Source organism: Liolophura sinensis, chromosome 4 (assembly GCF_032854445.1).
Source record: "Liolophura sinensis isolate JHLJ2023 chromosome 4, CUHK_Ljap_v2, whole genome shotgun sequence".
NCBI classification, from domain to species: domain Eukaryota; kingdom Metazoa; phylum Mollusca; class Polyplacophora; order Chitonida; family Chitonidae; genus Liolophura; species Liolophura sinensis.
In genome coordinates, this window is record NC_088298.1 from 11,568,232 (window position 1) to 11,588,718 (window position 20,487).

A 20,487-nucleotide genomic window follows, 5' to 3' on the forward strand; every position below is an offset into this window, starting at 1 on the left:
CAGTCAACTGATTTTCATTACTGGACGGCTTTATTACCAGGGCGTTTCTCCTTATGTAGATACATGGCGTATTGAGTTACGTAAGTTGTTTTTACATATATTTATTTATACTCATGATTATTATCACATGTAGACTAACACTTTAACGTTTTTCGTCAGTTTACACGTATTTTGCTAGATGTGCTGAGTTAGTCATACTCTTTCCCTTGATCTTTTGCCTGAAATACTGTCATTTTCACATCTTTGTCGTGAAACAAAATGTATTTAAACATAGACAGTGTCTCTTTTTTGTACGCGTGCGTGTGTTTAGCCATTTTCTTTTTACTTTGGTATCTTACATTTTCACTATGAGGTGTTAAACTAGTGAGATAAATAAATAAATAAATAAATAATGCCATTTTAATATACACATACATTTTACAATACACTGTTTTCTAATTTGTGAGAGGAATGTAAAAAATTTGCAGTATGTATAAGTATCGTCTAATTGTCAGGTTTGCCGGTAAAATCCAGCAAGTGAGTGATTCGCAACTGTATATATCTGTCTATGCGTATAACCGTATTAGGGAACAGTGTACGTTCCATCACAGATCCGCCTGGTTTGATGTGACCTCGTTTTAACATACATGTATTCGTTTCACACTGGTTGGGAATACATCTTCCACATCTGTTAATAGGGCCCATATATGTATGTATGCCTAACACGTTGGGGGACGTTTTTATTTACAGTTATTTGTGAACAGCTGATAGTGAAGTCCCCTACGGCGCCCCTCACTCAACAGCGCAAGACCGGAACTCAGCTAGACTCGTCTTTTGTGCAGAGCGCCTGTCGTTTCGCTATAGAGCATCTGGTGTAGCTACCTTACTATCAAACTATGGATGTTACCTGGTGAGAGCTCGATCAGTCTGGCAGGTGACAACATGGCTACCCGACGTTTACCCATGTCGGTGAAGGACTGCCTGGAATGGGTGAAAGAGAAACAGGTATGTAAAGCTATGATCTGATTACATTTGACAATCTCCTCCGCCCAGGTAAAAATCGGTTCTCAGGTGAAAATACGCCGGTATGCTGAGCCTTCACCTCAGTGAAAGGCGCTCAGCGCGAGCGACACAGTGAAAACTACATCTCACTTGACGGACGGGGCTATTTATAGCCTAGGTCGGGTAGTCATCTTATGTTAAAGGGATGGACTAAATTTGATAAAATCACTGGTAGAAAAATCACAGACATGCCGAAGTTTTGGCTCCTATATGATTCACAGGTGTGTGTTCAATAATGCAATACGACACAGGTAACTCGTTTCATGATTGATGTATCTGTTTCTATCTAGAACGAACGAGCAGCAAGTAATAGTAAGGCAGAAGTTAGGGCTGTGTATACATGTGTATGTGGGCTGACTGGCTGTACTCAGTCTATATACAAGCTGTCATAGTTAGGGCGCCCTAATATTCGCTAGTTCATCCGTAGGCTTTACATGAACAGCATCTGACCTACTTTAACCCTGTTGAGCATTCAACACACCTGGCTGTATATTTCCAGTCGAAACTGGCCTTTGAAAAATACCTGTACGTCTCATCAAGCTGTCTAAACGGTCGTCGCAATTTGCACGCAATCGGCCACCTTTGAAGTCACCGAAAGGCAATCAGCATTTAGCTTACATGTAAGGCGGGCGGGAAGGGGTAAAGACCGCCGGGTTATTGCCTGTTACCTGTAGTAATTATTCGGCCTGTTATCGATGAATGCAAGCTTGATCGATCTATTATGAATCTAACAATAACATCGGAGTGTTTATAGTTATAACCAGGATCTTCAACGGCTGTAACCGGGCATTTTCAGAGAACTATACTACACTATACTAACGACAGTGAATAAATAGCATTCAGTGTTTTAATGCATTACTATGCGCATGACAACACAAATAATACATCGAGTTCTAGCTGAACGCAAAAAACATTTTTCGTGTCATTTTCGATGCCCATAGAAAATAAATCAATGGGCGTTGTGAGATACATAGCTGATAAGTGATATTTCTTTTCATCTTTATATTAAACTCATAAACTTTTGCTCTTCAGCACTTAAGCATAGGTGAGGGAAAACTGTCCATTTGCAGTTTGGCGAAAAATATTGAAGTGGATGTATGTATCGCGCAATGTTTTCTGTATGTATACTTAAAAGACATTGTCTTAAGTTATAAAAGCATGTATCCGTTTTATTAACAGGCACCGGATTTCGTTTCGGAAATGATATCTTTTATCATGTATGAATGATTGAACAGAGATATAATGCTAATGTACTTTACATTTGATTTATTTGTACTGATAAAAAGTAGAGCTAATCTGACACTAAACTATCTGTTTGTAAACATAACTTTGGTAGGTAAGTGACACAGGACCTCCAGTGTTCGCCCATACTTGAAATGCAAGTGTAATGTAAAACCACTTCCTTCATGGGCTGTAATATTTAATATACACCAGTAGTTTGCATATCAGGAATGTTACTGTACAGAGAACTCCCATACTAAACGCTAACAAGTAGGCCTAAACTCAAATCGATCTCATTTCCTATTTCCTCTCCGAAATGCTGTTCTTAGTTTTGTTCAGAGAAAAGAGCATGTGATTTTGTTGTGTTGTTGTTATTAATGGTAGCCTGATCAAAGCGCGATCACAGCTTATAACAAAGTCTGGTTATCACCATTGTTTGGCTTAGCGTGATGTAATACAAGATTTATATCATTGTGTCATTCAATTGTAATTGCCAGCTGTAATCTTTAATGTACACGTAATGCATGACTTATCACCAGAATCACACGTGAGAAACTCCCTGGAAGGCAATGTACGAGGTTTAGTGTGCAAAGGTAGAAATGCCGGCTTGCTCCAAACATGGAGGTAAGCCTGGTCACAACGCGGAAGGATGAAGTCTTTTCAGGGCAGACCCCCGGGGAGGTCCCTCTTTGAGGGTCACCCGGGGTTAGAGTGGGCGTGAGAAGTGTCAGGTGGGGAAGCCCCGGCGAGGTGTTTGAAGTTCCCGAGACTGAATTTATGGGCAAGAATGTATGCCAGGTATGCCTTCCGCTTCATGTTTGTGTGCAAATTATGTCACCTGCATTTCTGCAGCCACGCCCCTTACCCAGCCTAATTGCCCCTGGGGTACCGTACTGTGACTACTGCTGTCACTTGAAGTAGATTCCTGTTTGTTAATTTTTCATGAATCACTTTAACTGCTATAGCCTTCTGATGCACTCCATACTTCAGACAACTGCATAAAACATTGCATTTAAATTTATTACCGAAATTTTCAACTCTCAAACTCATTTGAATACTCCCTGAAGCACCACTATTATTTGTATTGCCGAATAGACTGTGACACAGGTGCGTACCACTTGGCGAAACTGACACCGTACGCTCGAACACCTGTTGCATATTCATGCATTTAGACAATGTTAGATATATATGTAGTAACTGCGCATACGCAGTGATACCATCTACACGATACTTATCTGCACTTCAATAATTTCCCTTGTCATTCTGCCATGATAGGGAAATGTTTCACTTCCGGAAATCATGCAAAGTTTTTCGCACACTGATAGCATGGATTTTTTTTGTGCATCAAAGCATGTAGGATATCGTATTGAGGAATGGCAAATACTGAAAGACAGGTGTCATATATGTTCTACTCTCATCCCTGTGGTTAACCGTAAATTTCAAAAATTAAAAAAATATATCCAGGTGTATAAATATTTGCTTATGTCGATATGTGATATGCTCAGGTTAATATTCTGGCTGACATTAATTTCATAGAGTTGCAAACACACCACTTATTTCAGTAGTCTGATTAGCATATTAATAGCCTAATTACCTGCACAGTATTTGACTAGATGACAACATCAAGCCACACCTTAGGAACAAAATTCAAAAATTGGTAAGGGTTAGACTGGAAAGTGATGAGAAAGCGTTTTATTAAAGAACGACTGTTAAGCAAAGCGGTATTGGATCAAAAACTTGTATTACTGTACCTCACTTCGTTTAAACATATTATTGTCATTCAAATTTAAACACCAGTCGCTGTGAGTTCAAGTCCAGTTTATGCTGGCTTCGTCTCTGGTCGTGCGTGGGAATGTCTTCCAGCAATCTACAGATAGTCGTGGTTTGTCCCACCATAATGCCGGCCGCCTTCGTGTAAGTAAAATATTCTTGAGTACGGCGTAAAACACCAATCAAATAAATAAATAGATAAATAAATAAATAGATAAATAAATAAATAAATAAATAAATAAATCAAACTTAAACACAAAAAATGATAATGAAAACATAGTTGTAATTCATTTATAAAAGCACGAAGGAGTGTATATATAAGTTGCCTGTCTGGAAACATTGACTCTAATGCCATCCGCCACGAGACAAGGACGCAGATGTCATGGATCTGACAGTGTCTCCAGATGTTACTTAAGAGCTGAAATAAAACATGGTAATCTCATGGCTAACACATAAACCTTCTCTGCTTTCTCACGATTGTTTTTGCGATATGACGATTCATTCATGCTCATTATGTACATCCCTTTGTGCATTGACATGGTGACAAAGATCGACCCTTTCCGGTTCGCGAATCATCTCTGCCTCTGTTCAGCTGATATAATGTTGTTGTTGTTCAAGACGGGTAGATTGAATGACGAGTCCTTATCTGTCCCGGATGGGTGCCCGTCACGTGACTTTTGACACTCCTGCTCGGTGAAATCATCCCTATAGCTATGTGTAGGCAGATGAACTCTGTACATAGCCTGAGGTGGGAAAGAAGGAAAATAATAAGCACATAAAAACTAATGTAGGAAGAAAAAATGTCACAAGATTTGTATTCATTGCGGGTTGAGGTGTATGTGGATTATACATTTACGTATCAAGTACATTTGTTGTTTGTTGCTGGTTGTGACAGTCCCGTGACGGTGGAGGTCATCGGTATAAAAATATCAGCCTGGGCACTGGTATAAAAGTAGCGCTCTGTGCTTCTTGGTATCAAATAGACACCTGTACATTTCGGCCCGGTTTCCTCCCACCGTTTAATGTTGACCACCGTCGTATAACTGAAATGTTCTTGAGCATGGCGTATAACTCCAATCAAGTAAATAAATAAATAACATAATCACCGACCCCACCCAACAGCCCCTCGCTCTGTAGCTCTTGGCCACGAGGTCATGAGCCTCTCTTTCTTTCGACAGCCGTTTTCGCATACAGTTATACGTTTTTTGTCTTTTCAACACGCCATTTTTATGACGGAATTCATGGAATATTCATGTAAACAATAAACTTTTCATTGCTTTCATACCTCAACTTGTCGCGAATTGACATACTTTTTTTTTGAAAATAATTATGCGGTATGCATTGTGCATAAGCGAGGGCTACACTAAAAACAAATTCCTGAGTTTGCATTCTTATATATATTCCCACGGACAGGAGACCTGGGCTACCTAGTGTGGGATTCAACATTCTCATCGTTCTGCTACTTTCTATGCTGGATGTCTTATACGTTAAACACCACACAGTAATAATTGCGAACATTTTTGTAACATAACTCCGTGATCCTTTTTCGAGAATTAACATATACCGTCATGTGGAGTTCATTAAGTCTGGTTTAATTTGACACTGTGATGACATGGTCACCTAGGCTCCATTTACTCCGCATGTTTAGCGTATTACATTGTTGATAACTGGGGTTAAATATAAAACACAGGTAAAACTGAGTAACTGTCCCTTAGCACGGCCAGTTTCATAGGTGCATGACTCATACCTGGTGATCGGGCACGTGAACAGGTGTGATGGCTAATATTTTACACCTGATCTGGCCAGGTACAAAACTCCATCGAGAACATAACCGCGTTTGGCATAGTTGTACATTTCTCTGTACAAATTTATGTGGTATACTAGTATGTTATCACAACCGGCCATGCAACTGTTCTTTATGTAAAAAGGCGATGCGGCAGTTGCTGTTAGTAAAACACACCTGTGTATTAAAACAACTTCCCGTGTAAACATTAGCATGGCAACTTGTCGCTTGAAATACGAATTGATTGTCATACTCGTATGTTATCACATACCAACTCATATTCCATATTCCTGGTATGATTATGATTAACTTTCAAACAATATACTATAAAGATTAGGTTCAAGACAGCGTCGCACAGTTGGTAGAGCGTCCGCTTCGGGAACGGTAGATCCAGGGTCAATCTTGGGTCGAGTCACACCTAACACCTTAAAAGAGGAAGTTCGGTTGGCGTCCAGCGTGGAGGGCATAGTGCATCGACTGGTTGACCCGTATCAGTATAATGGCTTGGGCGTGGCGCCTTACTTGCCTTCGGTAAGGCGTCTCAGTGAAGCAGCACTAGATAAAAGAGCGGTGGAAATCTGTCCTGCAACAAGGAGGCACATCACATGCACTCTTAGGATTCCTTCGTCGTCATATGACTGAAAAATTGTTACGTACGACGTTAAACCACAAGCACTCACTCACTCATTCATCCAAGACAGCGTATGAGTCTTTTCCTTATAGGTTATTAACTTGTATCCCAACGAAACACCAAATGTGGTAAACATGCATTGTATGTTATCAGAAACATAGAAAAACAGATGGTCCCTGGATAGTAGCTTTAATGCACTCTGTGTGCACAAACTGTATTCCTTCTGTGACTGATAGATTTATTGGCTGGTACATTATATCATGCACAAGAAATTTTCATTTTTAATATGACGGTGGTTAGGCCTGTGGGTGCGGGAGCCGGTGTGTTTGATTGAGAGATGGGTTGGGAAACACGACCTGATTCGCCCGAGGGTTGATGGTCGCAACGAGCCAGCGCTAGCTTTAAACGTGCAAGCCAGAGAGGATTCTCATTCCTGCTGGTGAAGACATTGTGTATACGTTGTGCAAATTACAAAATACCTGTCCAATTTCTTTACGTTTTTTATTGGCTACAATCCTTCACAAAAGACAGTCCGAACTTTTCCTAATGAAGAAATCGAGGCTTTGGAAGTTTCACAAGCTTTCGAAATTTGTTCCTTGGCACCCTTGGGATCTTTGTCACGTTTGGTCGAAAGAAAGTCAAAACATTTTACATTTACGTTGTGATGCTTCGGTTGTCTATCTTATTTTGTTGACTTCACAGCTGGTATTTGCTTTTGTAACGGAAGGAGAAGTTCAAGCTTCACGTCACAAATGTTTAGTTTCCTTATTTGGTGAACACTTGAGGCTGTCAGAGACCCGTGTATAATAAACTGGGCCATCGTAAAGTCTCGGGAGATGAGTGTGCTACCTAACCACAACAATCCGATCCCTAGTAAGATCAGGGTTTGTAATATAAAACAAACATTGAAGTATTAGAGAGTGCTCCCTGTTTATGTCGCCATATTTCTTCTCAGGCTTATATATAGATTGTTGAAGGTATTTAATCAACAAAAGCTAGAGGCCATCTAAGCATAAATTCGTTAACGTAACCAACAATTGCTTTTATAAACTCGAAGACTCGAGTATACACGAATATTTTATGTAGGTGTCTCCATATCTCTTCATGTAGGTTTATTGGAAATGAAAGATACTTATACTTAAATAAGGGTGGACATTTAAGTATACAGGTATTCTGTTTGGTGTCTCCGTGTCTGTTCTTAATCTTGTCAAGGAAATTACTTTACTCAAGCTCTGGGGATCACAAACTCGTGGAAAATTTTATTCACTATGATTCTACTAGCTAATTTACCGCAAACTCAACAGCGGTGTTATTAACGAAGAACCACGAAGGCGTAACATATTTTAGTGGATTTTAATAGGTCTGTTTCCTTTAAATTTGACATTTAAACGCAGCTTGTGTCAGGGATTCGCGGGGTTACCACTCCGACCGGATTACTGGTTCGCATGGATATCCACCTGACTGGATTACTGGTTGGAAAGGATTATCCACCTGACCCGATGACTGGTTCGAATGGATTACCCAACTGATCTGATTTGCGATTACTGATTGTGAATTATGCATGAATGGATTATCCAGGCAGCTTTCTGTTTCAAACTCACGGCTGTGGCCAAATCTAAACCTTGTTGGAAGTAATTAGATTATAAACTGGATTTCTTCTAATCACATATTATGATCTGGTTGATCTAGTGTAACACTGAAGATTACGGTTGGATTATGTCATGCATTTAACATCTCTTTTACTATATTGGGAAAATCAAATTGTTAACAATTATCCAAGCATACTTTGCAAATACCAGCTAATAAGCTGAATTTTATTTTTGGAAATGTTGAGACGACAAGCCTAATAATGTAGCGTTAACTCAAAATTATCTTCCTGAAATTTGAGCGTTAATGATGGGATTAAGATTTTATATCGGAATGGGCGAAGATTTGAATAATTCACGATCCTGCGTTTGTAACCCAGGAACAGTGACACTCTGATGGAAGTTCCGATCATCACCGATCTGTAATAGAATATTAAAGCGAGGAAACTATTTTGAAGCGGCGAAAAGAATAAGTTCCCTCAGTTACCGTTAAAAAGGCACTTTTGTCAAAAATCTGGCCAGCAATACGCTATGTAAGGAGGATAAATGACGCAGATTCGCTGTTGCATGTACAGGCTTTTATTATTGCCAGTTGTACTCACATACAAACCAGTACAGCAGGGCATAGTGTACACCATAGGGTTTCTCTTTCCTAGATAATCACAGAATACCTGAAACTCTCGATCCAAGTTTCAACCTGAAACTGATGCAGACTTATATGACAATACTATTGTTATAAGCATTTTCAGCTATTGTGGACTCTTCCAGCCAATGGTAACCATCCACGCGTTTCTACAGAGCTATCAGTTCAATTTCATAAACAATCCGAGATAAATCTGTGTTAGAAAAGCCTGAAATTCCTAGAAATGTGCGAAATACACGAAACACCACGGATTTTCTTGTTTTAATTTACCAGTCAATCTCACTACACACTACGGACTTGAACGAGGCCTATGATTCCAGCACTGGGATGTTAAAACGCCTGGTGATTTAGCTTTTGTGTGACGTATAAACATAGGTTTTGTCGATGCACATCACGCCTCCACTACTTAACACCATGCAACAATTGTTTTCATTTTAAAACTTGTTAACTTCAGCTTCTTTGTACAGTTGTATGCGTTCTGTGAAGTACTCATTGGGCCATTCAAGCATTTGTGTTGAACAAATAGCTCTTTCATGCTAAGTTGCAAACTTTAAGACGCAATGCAGTTCGGACATTTTCATCCCCAAAAAATGTCATCTAAAAGGCTAACTGTTGACCTATATGGAACTATAGAAGATCGCGCGTGATCAAGCGTTAAGCTTCACTGTGCCTTTGGATCAGTCTAAAAGCGCCATCTACTGGATTTAGGTTTCCAGTGCACAAGCTCGCCTTACTAAATAACCCGGTATATCCGACACCTGTGGTGTTTAACATAAAATATTAACGGAGTTGTCTTAATTACATTCTTTATTCTCCTGTGTTCGACTTTGTTCACTTCAAAACACATCAGACAAGCTGACATTTCGTGACGCTATACCTTCCAGCGGCTAGGAATTACTACAGATTATAACCGTATGGCCAGGAAATTTGTGCAAAGCTTTCAGATTTTCTTGGCGGAGATCTCTGGACAATCACGGAGACGTACGCGCTTTCAGTGACGTTTTGGGGTCAGTGGAGTATCTTCACTACCTTGTGAAGAGTTCTAAACGTACATGCTCTACACTTTGCTGTTGCAACACTTGTGAAGAGTTCTAACCGTACACGGTCTACACTTTGCTGTTGCAACACTTGTGAAGAGTTCTAACCGTACACGCTCTACACTTTGCTGTTGCAACACTTGTGAAGAGTTCTAAACGTACACGCTCTACACTTTGCTGTTGCAACACTTGTGAAGAGTTCTAAACGTACACGCTCTACACTTTGCTATTGCAACACTTGTGAAGAGTTCTAAATGTATACGCTCTACACTTTGCTGTTGCAACACTTGTGAAGAGTTCTAAACGTATACGCTTTACACTTTGCTATTGCAACACTTGTGAAGAGTTCTAAACGTACACACTTTACACTTTGCTATTGCAACAACTGTGAAGAGTTCTAAACGTACACGCTTATGAAGAGTTCTAAACGTACGCGCTTTACAATTTGCTATTGCAACATTTGCGAAGGGTTCTAATTGCGTTTTGACACCTTATTACAACACTTGTGACTGAAGGGCTCTAAATGTATATGTTTTATACCATGTTATTGAAACACCCGTGAATGGTTCTGAATGTTTGAGCTGTACACTTTGTATTTGAAACACTTGTTAAGGGTTCTAAATGTGTATGCTTTACAACTTGATTTGCAACATTTGAAATTGTGAAAGGCTCTAAATATATATTCTTTACACCTTTTATTGCAATACTTATGAAGGGTTCTAAATACTTATGTTTTACACCTCGTTATTGCAACACTTGTGGAGGGATCTAAATGTATATGCTTTACACCTTGTTTTGCAGCGTGTTTAGAGTTTCCATTGGAAACATTCTTGCAATAAAAAAATGTTAATTTATCTTAGTGATTCTACCTGAAAACCACGTCTTTTTCAAACAGTATTTTTATCAATGCATGGCTGTGTCGCAGTACTTTTAAAAGCATAAAAATATTAAAGAACCAGCATTGCTATGAGTACAGGTATGTGTAATCGCAATTCACCACCACAGAACGTTATTCAGCATTAAAAAGTACAGCAAGGAGAATAAGACTAGAGGTGCGACGACAGTGTGATAGTTGGCAAATGGTCACCTGTAAACGGTGAAATACGGCTTATTGTCATTTTACCATAGTTACGGTTTTAAATGCTTAAATAGGGGAAAATTAATTGCCTCCTAGCAGATTACACGCCTTCTAACAAATTACACGCCTCCTAACACCATGGCAGGTAAGTTACTACCAAATTACACCAAAATAATGCGGTCGAGTCAGCTGTTTAATAGATGTTAATGAATTTTTTTTTGGAATGCGAACATATGAAACGTAATAAGAGTCCGCTAGTTACACCCGACCTCTTTTGTGCTGGAGGGAAGAAAAACATTCACATCAATCTGCAAAACGTTCAACAACTTTCCTTGTAGATCGAGCAAACTGTCTATTGTACCCTGAAAAACGATGAATTTGTTGGATGGCTTTAGAGTTGAAAGGGTAGGGCCTTAGGCCGGCCCAGACTTTATATCTCACAGTCGCCTATATGTGTTTGTTTGGTACGCAGACATACCTTTCTAACCTAGGTACACCCTAGTATACGAGATTTTGTGGACACAAGGACTGATCCATACATAAGGTCGTGTTTTTGTCAAAAGCATGTGTCAACGTTGTTTTATGTGTGACCGATGGTTGTGTGAAGGATACCACACAAATATACAGCAGAGCTCGAGAGCTTTTGGCGTACCTGCGTGCAGTGATAAGAAATCTATGTGTCATGCTTACAGCGTATGCGTCGTTCTATACCTTTCGCTTTCCATCACTGCCACCACTTGTAAATTTTGTACAGAAATCTTGAACAACGCCTAGGTCACGGTGATGAGACAGGAAGTGATGTATGAAGACACAAACAATCCGTCTCAACCCTTGTCTCTCATAATACTTTACAGACATGCACTCTGTTTATCTAGAGTATGTACAACATGGTTCTAACCAAAACGTAAAACAATTTTATTCATGGTTTACCCTGCGTCCACCGTCTTATACTACACAAACCTGACCAGGGTCGAATAACTGGAAAAAACTTCAGTTCCTTATCACACAAGGATGTGGTACAGGCATAGCGGAAGATGACGCTGCATGTGTCGCCTAAATACAGATAGTTGTGTGTAAAGTCACGTGTGCTACCGTACAAATGCGCATATCACATTTCACTTTTTGTTTTACGTTGAATACATGATGCTATAAAGAGCTTCCTTAGTTCCACTCATTTGTCGCAACTCTAAACCATGACTGCTCTAATGCAAATGTGGCTTAACCGTGCTTAACCGGTTATGTCGGACAAGACACCAATCAACTCTAGCCCCTGTTTTTGTTTAGCTGTCCCACATTTCCTCCCAATGCTGAAACGTTTACCGGAAATGCAGTTACATGTGCAGCATAGCCATGGAGACTGGACACTAAACAGAAATTATTTATTTATTTATTTGATTGGTGTTTTACGCTGTACTCCAGAATATTTCACTTATTCGACGGCGGCTACTAAACAGAAATTACTTAGTATCTCTGTTCACACTGAATGAATCAGAATGAAAAATCTGGCCTGGTTTAATATTTACCTCTCTCATCTATAAGTTGACCACCATTGAAATGTTGACAAACGGTGCTCCTTCTAAGTGAGGAATGTAGCAATACTTCCCTTTTCACTTTTTCGGTCATTTGCAGTTGAACAGAAAACCTAAATACGAGCGGTTGATTCACAGTGTATCTATCGACCAAAACAGGTGGGAACGAATTCAGCGGCGCCATGCATGCATAAACAGTAACGATTGAACGTAACTACGGTCGTATATGTGACAAATTCTTGAGTGTGACGTTAAACACAAATCAGTCAGTCAATCAATCAACAATGGCGATTGGAGCTAATTTTAATAGGGTATGTGTGATTATCAAGCCTGACATTGCAAACACTGCTTATTTAATTTTAGTAACAAGCGTTTGTCGATCTGTTTATTTTAGTGAATCATTGCACAATGTCTCGTGAAATACCCCACGTTGGTCATCCGTTCCCTTGGTAACCTTTATAGTGCAATGTGGCTGATGACATTTTAGCTGTTAATCGATTAGTCATGTGATAGTGAACATAACAGCGTAATGGTTTGTACTGATTTCATCAACATCAAAGGAGGCATCCATTATTGTCAATTCTATCATGACTATTGATGAAACTGGTGTGGGGATGTTAGTCTGATTCTATTTGTAAAGGCACGATATGGTTTCCAACACATTTTAGTTGCGAAAAGGCACGCAATTTCTATTTAGAACCAACCGTCAAATTATATGTGAATGGCTAAGTGTACTTTCAAAACAGACGTGAATGATTCTTTTTACTTCGCATTTATACCATAAAAATGCAGATGACCTTTTCTGACTCGTGTCATTCGATGTGCCCACGTATTCACTCAACCAGGACATGTTTCATTACATATAACATTTATAACATCCGATGGTGATTTAATTAATGTCTAGGTTGTTCTTCGAAACAGTTGCTCATCCTTAAAGAGTAGTGTCAAAGTTTCTCAGTGAGTGAGTGCTTGGGGTTTAACGTCGTACTCAACCAAAGTTTCGCAGAACCTTGAAGGTCGGAGATGGGCTCATAAGAAAACATCGTTTACTGAGTTTAAATGTGCACAGGCAGGACTTAATATAAATTATCTAAGTTAGTTGTCTGCCTTATAACTTTACATTATCGGTGTATCTGACAGTTAGCACGTTTAAAGTGATTATTCCTACAGACTGTTTATATATCAGCATACGGTGACTCATACGCTACCCTGGACCTGACTTAGCGACTCTCTTGTGTTAACAAGGATTAGATGTCAAAAGTCAGGACTTCATATTGTCAACGGGTGAAAGCGTTTTGACAGAAAACTGTCAACGTAACAAAACACGCTCATAAAAGCCATGTGTCACCGGAATATCGTATATGTATAGACCTTCAACGAAGTATCCAGCGTTAGAAACACTAAAGGTGGGACGTGGCTTGAGTGGTGAAGTATTTACATTTCGTCTACTGCCTGCGAAAATTATACTGTAGTTTTGAACCCAATTGTGGATGTATAAATAATAAAGTGTTATCGACTGTAGATTCCTGTATGAAGTGGATATGAGGTCATGTGGATACATATGCGCTTTCATCAACAGTATAGTACGTTTTTGTCCATTTCGTCATAGAATTCATGAAACCATTACTTGTGGAAGGAATAGGCCTATTTACTTTCCTGTCAGGATTGTGATGATATTCGATATGAATCCAAAGGCATATGAAGACTTGAAAAAAGGTGTGAATCAAGCAGTGATAATACTGTGCTTCATGCGGAAACATGCAGATCAACCGCTTTCATGCTTAATTATAGTCACCTTAAAACACCTGCCAATATTATTAGTATTTTAAATCTTGCAAGTGTAACTAATAAAAAAAACCAGAAAAAACTTAGTCGGATTTGTACGTATAGTGTCGTGAACTTCGACTTACAGTGGATGCCGCTGGCGATCTTTTGAGATAACTTTACAAAACTCTGTCAAGACTGTTAATCATTGAAATTATAAGGTCATCTGCGCATGTCTCGCTGAATTATACCTGTCTTAGTAGACTTATCTTCCACTGTACCTACCCATACGCATTAATAACACGCACAATTGCTTCAGGTTTTTGACATTTGGTTTTACTGACTGTAACAAGAGAAAATCTTTTTAAAGGTTGAGTGGCACGCTAGTGGACTGATTGACATTTCACGGGACAAAAATTCCGATCTCGTGTACATTTCTAAACACCTGGAGACAGAACGAGGCAGTTTAGGTCACACTGGGTATACGACTACCTGTTGTTTTATGCAGGTATCTATGCGACGTTTCCATGGTAACGGCATGAGTGTTTGTCTAGTTTTACATGTTGCACGGGTTGACGTTCAAGCCTATGAACAAAAAAAAAAAAGACTCGGATAGGTTGATAAAGTGATTTGCCAAGATAAACTTCATGGCAAATCACACTGGTCAAGAAAATAGGACATAGACTGTTTGTGTCGCGTGAAGTATAAATTATTTAACTCATATACTAAAATTATAAAACGCAAAGCTTGTGGCCATTCGCTATTCAAGGAAAAAAACAGCGTTCCAGTCAGTAGTTGGAGCGCTGGCTCTAAATGTAAGTTGTATATAGGTGTAGCATAAATTCCATGACCATGGTCACAAAACTTGACTGTCACATCCTAAAGTTACCCCTTCTTTCCGTCTTATGGGTATGTGCTTCGGATAGGGGCCGTCATCATGCAATTTCAGTGCCTTGTTTTGAGTAAAGGCTTGCCGTTATGAGCTTGATTTCTAAAACTGGACGATCCGCCGGTGAATTGCCGATGTTTACAACTATAATTTCTCCTGTTGTGTCGTGTAGCATCGCATCACGCCAGACTCCACAAGATGACTGCGGGCAGAACGTGTTAACTGAGGCGGCGCTAGCGAGGCACGTTCCTGACAATCCTCATAGATTGTGTCCAATCAACTGAAGCTACGCGATCAACCGAAAGCGTATATACCATTTTTACTGCACTGTTATAGATACCAGATAAACTTGATGCTGTTGTTGGCAGCATTATAACTTAGTGCTGTTATTGACACCGGTGTATGCTATAATGCTACTGTGGACACTATTATGACCTGTTGTTGTTTTGGACGTCCGCATAGCAAATGTTGTTGTGAAAATCGTCATGACTTAATATTGTTATGACCGAATGATGTGTTAGACACCACTACACATTGCACAATAATGTTTTGGACATCATTATGACCTGGAGCTATTGTGGACACCATAATGGCATAATGCTGGATATATCATTATGACCTAAAACTTGTATGGACACCATAATGACCAATTGCTTTTCCGGACGCCGTTACCAATGTCATCAGGGGCCTCCGTGGCTCAGTTGGTTAGCGCGCTAGCCCAGCGTAATGACCCAGGAGCCTCACACCAATGCGGTCGCTGTGTGTTCAAGTCTAGCTCATGCTGACTTCCTCTCTGGCTGTGCGCGGGAAGATCTGCCAGCAACCTGCGAATGGTCGTGGTTCCCCCGAGCTATGCCGGGTTTCCTCCGAACACAATTCCATTCTCCGTCGTATATGTGAAACATTCTTTAGTACGGCGTAAAACACCAATCAAATAAATAAATACTATTGTCATCTCTCCTAAGTCCTCTTACATAAATTTCAGCCGGCGTGATGATGTTGTGAAATGGTAGAGTGTAGAGTTTAAATTGGATTGATTTTCTGCTTCCTGAATTAATCAATGATAACGTGGAAGGGGCATATATTTGATTTGGGCCCCACCTTTGATGATGCCATCGTCAGCATAAACCACTCTGAGGCTTCTTGTAGATGCAGACGATGCATAAATATACAAGAAAAACCAATGCTTTTTATTCCCTATATCCAAACATTCGACACTGTGGTAAGTCTAAAAATACCTGCACATTGATTAAGGCCTTTGGTGATTAGCCACCAGGTGAAGTCACGTGGGCAGGTAACACGTGAGTTAGACTCCACTGGAATATTGTGTTAGCCTTCCGGGTAGCGATATCAATTTGCTAATGAGTGTACCTGATTTCACGTTCCAGTGAGCTGTCATCGGCTGGGGTAGTTCCATATCACGCTAACATCCCCCAATGATAACATGAGTTGCTGCCTAAAGGGTAAACAGAGAAATATGGATTTGAAATAGGTCCTGGATCAATTAGGCGAACTGTAAATACATGTACGATCCGGAGTAATGTAGAAATAAACACGGTGTATTTGTAAATTGCATGATAATGTTGTGCAGCGTGATAATAGCTGATAGGTATAGAGGAGAGCGAAAGTATACCGGACGTCACCTAGCTGATAGGTATAGAGGACAGAGAAAGCTATGCCGGACGTCCCTGATTTTCATCGGTTTTTGGCCTAAATCAAAACGAAAGCTTCCATAAAACTTAATGGATGTTTTGATGATCTGCCGGCGTGCATGTTTCATTATCGTTGTGAGTTCGATTCCGACTATTGCACATTTTGTCTACGTTTGCTTGACAATTGAAAAGAGATCGTAATGTACATATTACATGTGGCCTTTGCAAATTATCACTCAGTCGTCGCTGCTCTGCATTTAGTCACTATTTAGTATTTTGTATTTTAGTACTCCAAGTATTCCCCAGGTTCAGTTTCCTAAATTGGAGTTAAATGTTAGTTACAAAGCCGGCAGTTTACATTTGTTTGTCCTCAACTATATTTATGGTCTGTTGTGAGATGTTGGAAGATTGCTCCACTCATAAGTGCATGTATACTCATGTAGTATTATGAAGCAACATGGCTGTGAATGTTTACTGTATAAGCGTCACACTCGTCACAAGGTGAGATATATAACTGAGCTACATGTTTAGTGATTGGTCCGTAAGACATAGTTTGGAGAAGAGGTGGCCATTTTGTACTGATGGACTCCCTATCTGCTTTTATACTTTAACAATAAGCTAATAATACCACTCCACTGCATACAATGTCTGGATTTAGAACTGATGAGACACAAATATACGAACGCAGGTTATGAATAGTGTAAAAACCTCAGAGTTCTGTGTTGTTTTGTCCGGTCAGCCATTAACTGTCTTAGTGCCACAAACAACAACAGTACTGCAGATCTTGCAGATTGCAGCTTCTTCGATTAATGCTGCCTGCACATCCTTATCGATCAGATGATGGACCGTAACGTGATCAGCGAAAGCAAGCGTTTGTCTTCTTATGTGGGGTTGCTATTTCTCGTCTGTTTGTTTGTTGACTCCAAAATCAATATATGCTCTAAACTTTTTCCTGGAATTAACAGCTGCATATTTAAGTAAATGGGTCCGTCTGGGTGGGGTACCATTCGTAGCTTTCCAAAGGTAGGTGGCTTACACGGGGCAGTTCGGTTTCCCCAAACGGTAAAGCTCACCGCTCACTGTATAAGTATGGCGCTAAATAGCAATCCATCAAATTAATCTTACTGATGTAAGCTAGCCATGCGCATACGCAAGTAGAGAAGCGTTTTAAAAAATTAACCTGCGTAGGGGCTTAGTATATCACGTGGAGCTGAAGGCCAGTACCTCGATCTGGCGGGGTTAATACTGCTGTATATAACCGGAAAGGGTGTATTATAACGTTGTACGAGTTCTTCTTATCCAGGTCTCATTTGCATAGAAATGTAATACGTCAATTAGTGGAGGTTTGATGACTTGGATTAAGCATGCAGTGTATATTGTTATTAAGCCTTGACACGTCTAATGACACTGACAAGGGGTTGATATTGGATAACACGATGTTGATGAACTGTATTCTACCTTGGCTTAACCTTGATATAAAGGGTAGGCCTGTTGTTGCCAGTTTTCTTACAGTTACTTATCGTATATCTTCAAACACAGGAGTTGTTCGGATATGGCTGAAATGTTGCCTACTTAAGTCTTAATCCTTCATTTATTATAGCACAGAAGAGGAAAGAATTACCGATTTCTTATCGTTTACCTTTTACCTACGTTTCTATGCTGCTCTGCAAGATGTTGGTCATTAGAATGTGCAGAAAACAATAGAAAATAAAAGAAGCAAGATTCACTGTAAAACTCATTTGTGGTGATGCCTGCAAACAGGCGATAGCTGAACCAAGCAGGTCATTTCTTCTTCCTTTTTCGTATGGTTGAATTTAATTTCGGGTCAGCATTGTGCACTGGATGGTCAGAAAAGAAGGACACAGACATTGAAATGCCAAGCGTAACTAAAGAATTTAGTAATTCGATTGGTTTTTTGGTTTTCAGTATTAGTGAAATAATAAGCATTTAAACTGGTCTATTCAAGTTCCCAATTTACCAGCCAGGATACCTCTTTACGAGTCATTAACTAGTCGCGTAGCACTTTTTTCCGCTGGTTACTGATAGTATATCAGGTAACATACACTGACATTATTGACGGCATTCATAGCAGTAAATATATTACATGGTACACCTTGCTTCAGCGAGTCTTTTCAGCATGGTGAAAAGCTAGCTACGAGTCAACCACCGTTTTGTACACAGCTCAGTTAACACGTGTCTCACCTACATGCTTGTGGAACAGAGTTACCGCCCAGGAGAAAAAGTGATTGGATCGGAAGTTATGTTTTGACTATATGGCTCTATTTTCATTTTCATAAAGAGTTCATTGCCAATTGCGTCCAATTTTTATTTTGGAGGAAAGAGTTTATTGTTTAGTCATGCAAATGACCGATCATAATAAGCCAGTAATAAGCACTGCAACCAAACCTCTTCTCATCGATATAAACTTGATGGGCAAAATGGCGGCGTTTACAAATATCAGTTTTTTTTTAATTTAACTTATGTAATATTCCCACTGCTAGTTGCGTAGGTCAGAATATTTTGATTGACAGCAGCGATCTGTCAATTAAGATGGCTGGATGTGTTTTCTTTACTCTTGCATTTATGCATGCGCGTCGTCGTCAGTCTCCACTTGAATTCGAACCAGTGCTGTGGCGATTTGTTACTTGTAATGAAAATCCACCATTAATTTCCACGCTGGATAAAATTTTGTCAACTTTACAAGTGTGTGAGGTTCCCTACAGCCCTTAAGTACCACTCAAATGCTCTTTAGATTGTACCATCTTCGCTTGACTTAAGATCCAGTTTATATTGGCGTATTGCCAACGGTGCTGTCAACTCACTAAAGAACGTAGGACGTTATTGTCTGAATTGTTTTGATTTATTTGGCTTGCGTGAAAATGTTGTGCTGACCTGTCTTAAAATAGGTATTGTATAGACCCACGCAAGACACGATAAACACTTTTAGGGTTACAAAGGCACGTCCCATTTATGATTAGTGAACTAATGAATAAATTTATTGAATGAAATTGTATGGTTCATTGGAGGCTATCTTAGACCATGTGTAAACCATGTGTAGACACGCAACATAAAGTGCTTGCTAACTGTGTCATTCAGGCAGAATTTTATTTGTTTAACGCTGTACTTAAGAATTTTTCACTTAAAAGCTAGCCTACTGTGACAGTCAGTCCTGGTGGAGTGTGATGGCGGAGTGTGGACTAGAGTGCCCAAGTAAATAACCGCTCTTTGGCAAACCACTGACTGACTTTTCTACCGTATTGGTGGAAACAAGTGGTCTGAAAGGAAAGTTAGACAGACGGTCACACAATCGCCGTCGACCGCTTATCGTCACCCCAAGGCTCCATTGACAGTAAAAACTGAGGAATGCCCAAATTCCCTGTCTGCGACTTGGGATTGAACCTGCATCTCCGTGTGCCCTAGCGATTGAAAGACCAGCATGTTAACCACTTGAACTCGGCCCCTCAGGCCACTTCTGCACCCTCCCCCCTCTTCCTCCAAGCATTCTAGCTACAAACGGGGCAGTAAGATCAGATGAAATAAGAAATATAGAGTTAAACAGCTTGATTCGTTCGTTAGCTATTGTGTCCACATGCACGAGTAGACAACAGGGAGACAGTAAAACGTTTATAGAGCACTGTTAGTAGATGTCAAAGTGTTAACTGATTCCTCGTTGTCATATGACTGAAAAATGTTAAGTACCACGTAATAACCACAGCATGTATACATGCATGCATCAGGATGTTAAAGTGGACTATATTTTGGGTTTTCTTTTGGTGTTTGTTGATTTTGCCTTTGACTTCCACGTATATAATAAGGTCATTATGCATTCTAGGTAGTATTCCACAATCGTTCTGTTTGGTTCA

General features: G+C 39.8%; 1 protein-coding gene across 1 annotated transcript in view; it reads left to right on the forward strand.

Moving 5' to 3' along the window:
* Window positions 1–864: 864 nt before the first annotated feature.
* The window catches only part of LOC135464420 (plectin-like), a 26,357-nt gene continuing 6,734 nt past the window's right edge, over window positions 865–20,487 (forward strand). Inside the window, 1 exon segment of the mRNA XM_064741847.1 lies at window positions 865–984. Within this exon segment, the coding sequence (XP_064597917.1) occupies window positions 880–984 (105 nt within the window). The 5' untranslated portion in view covers window positions 865–879.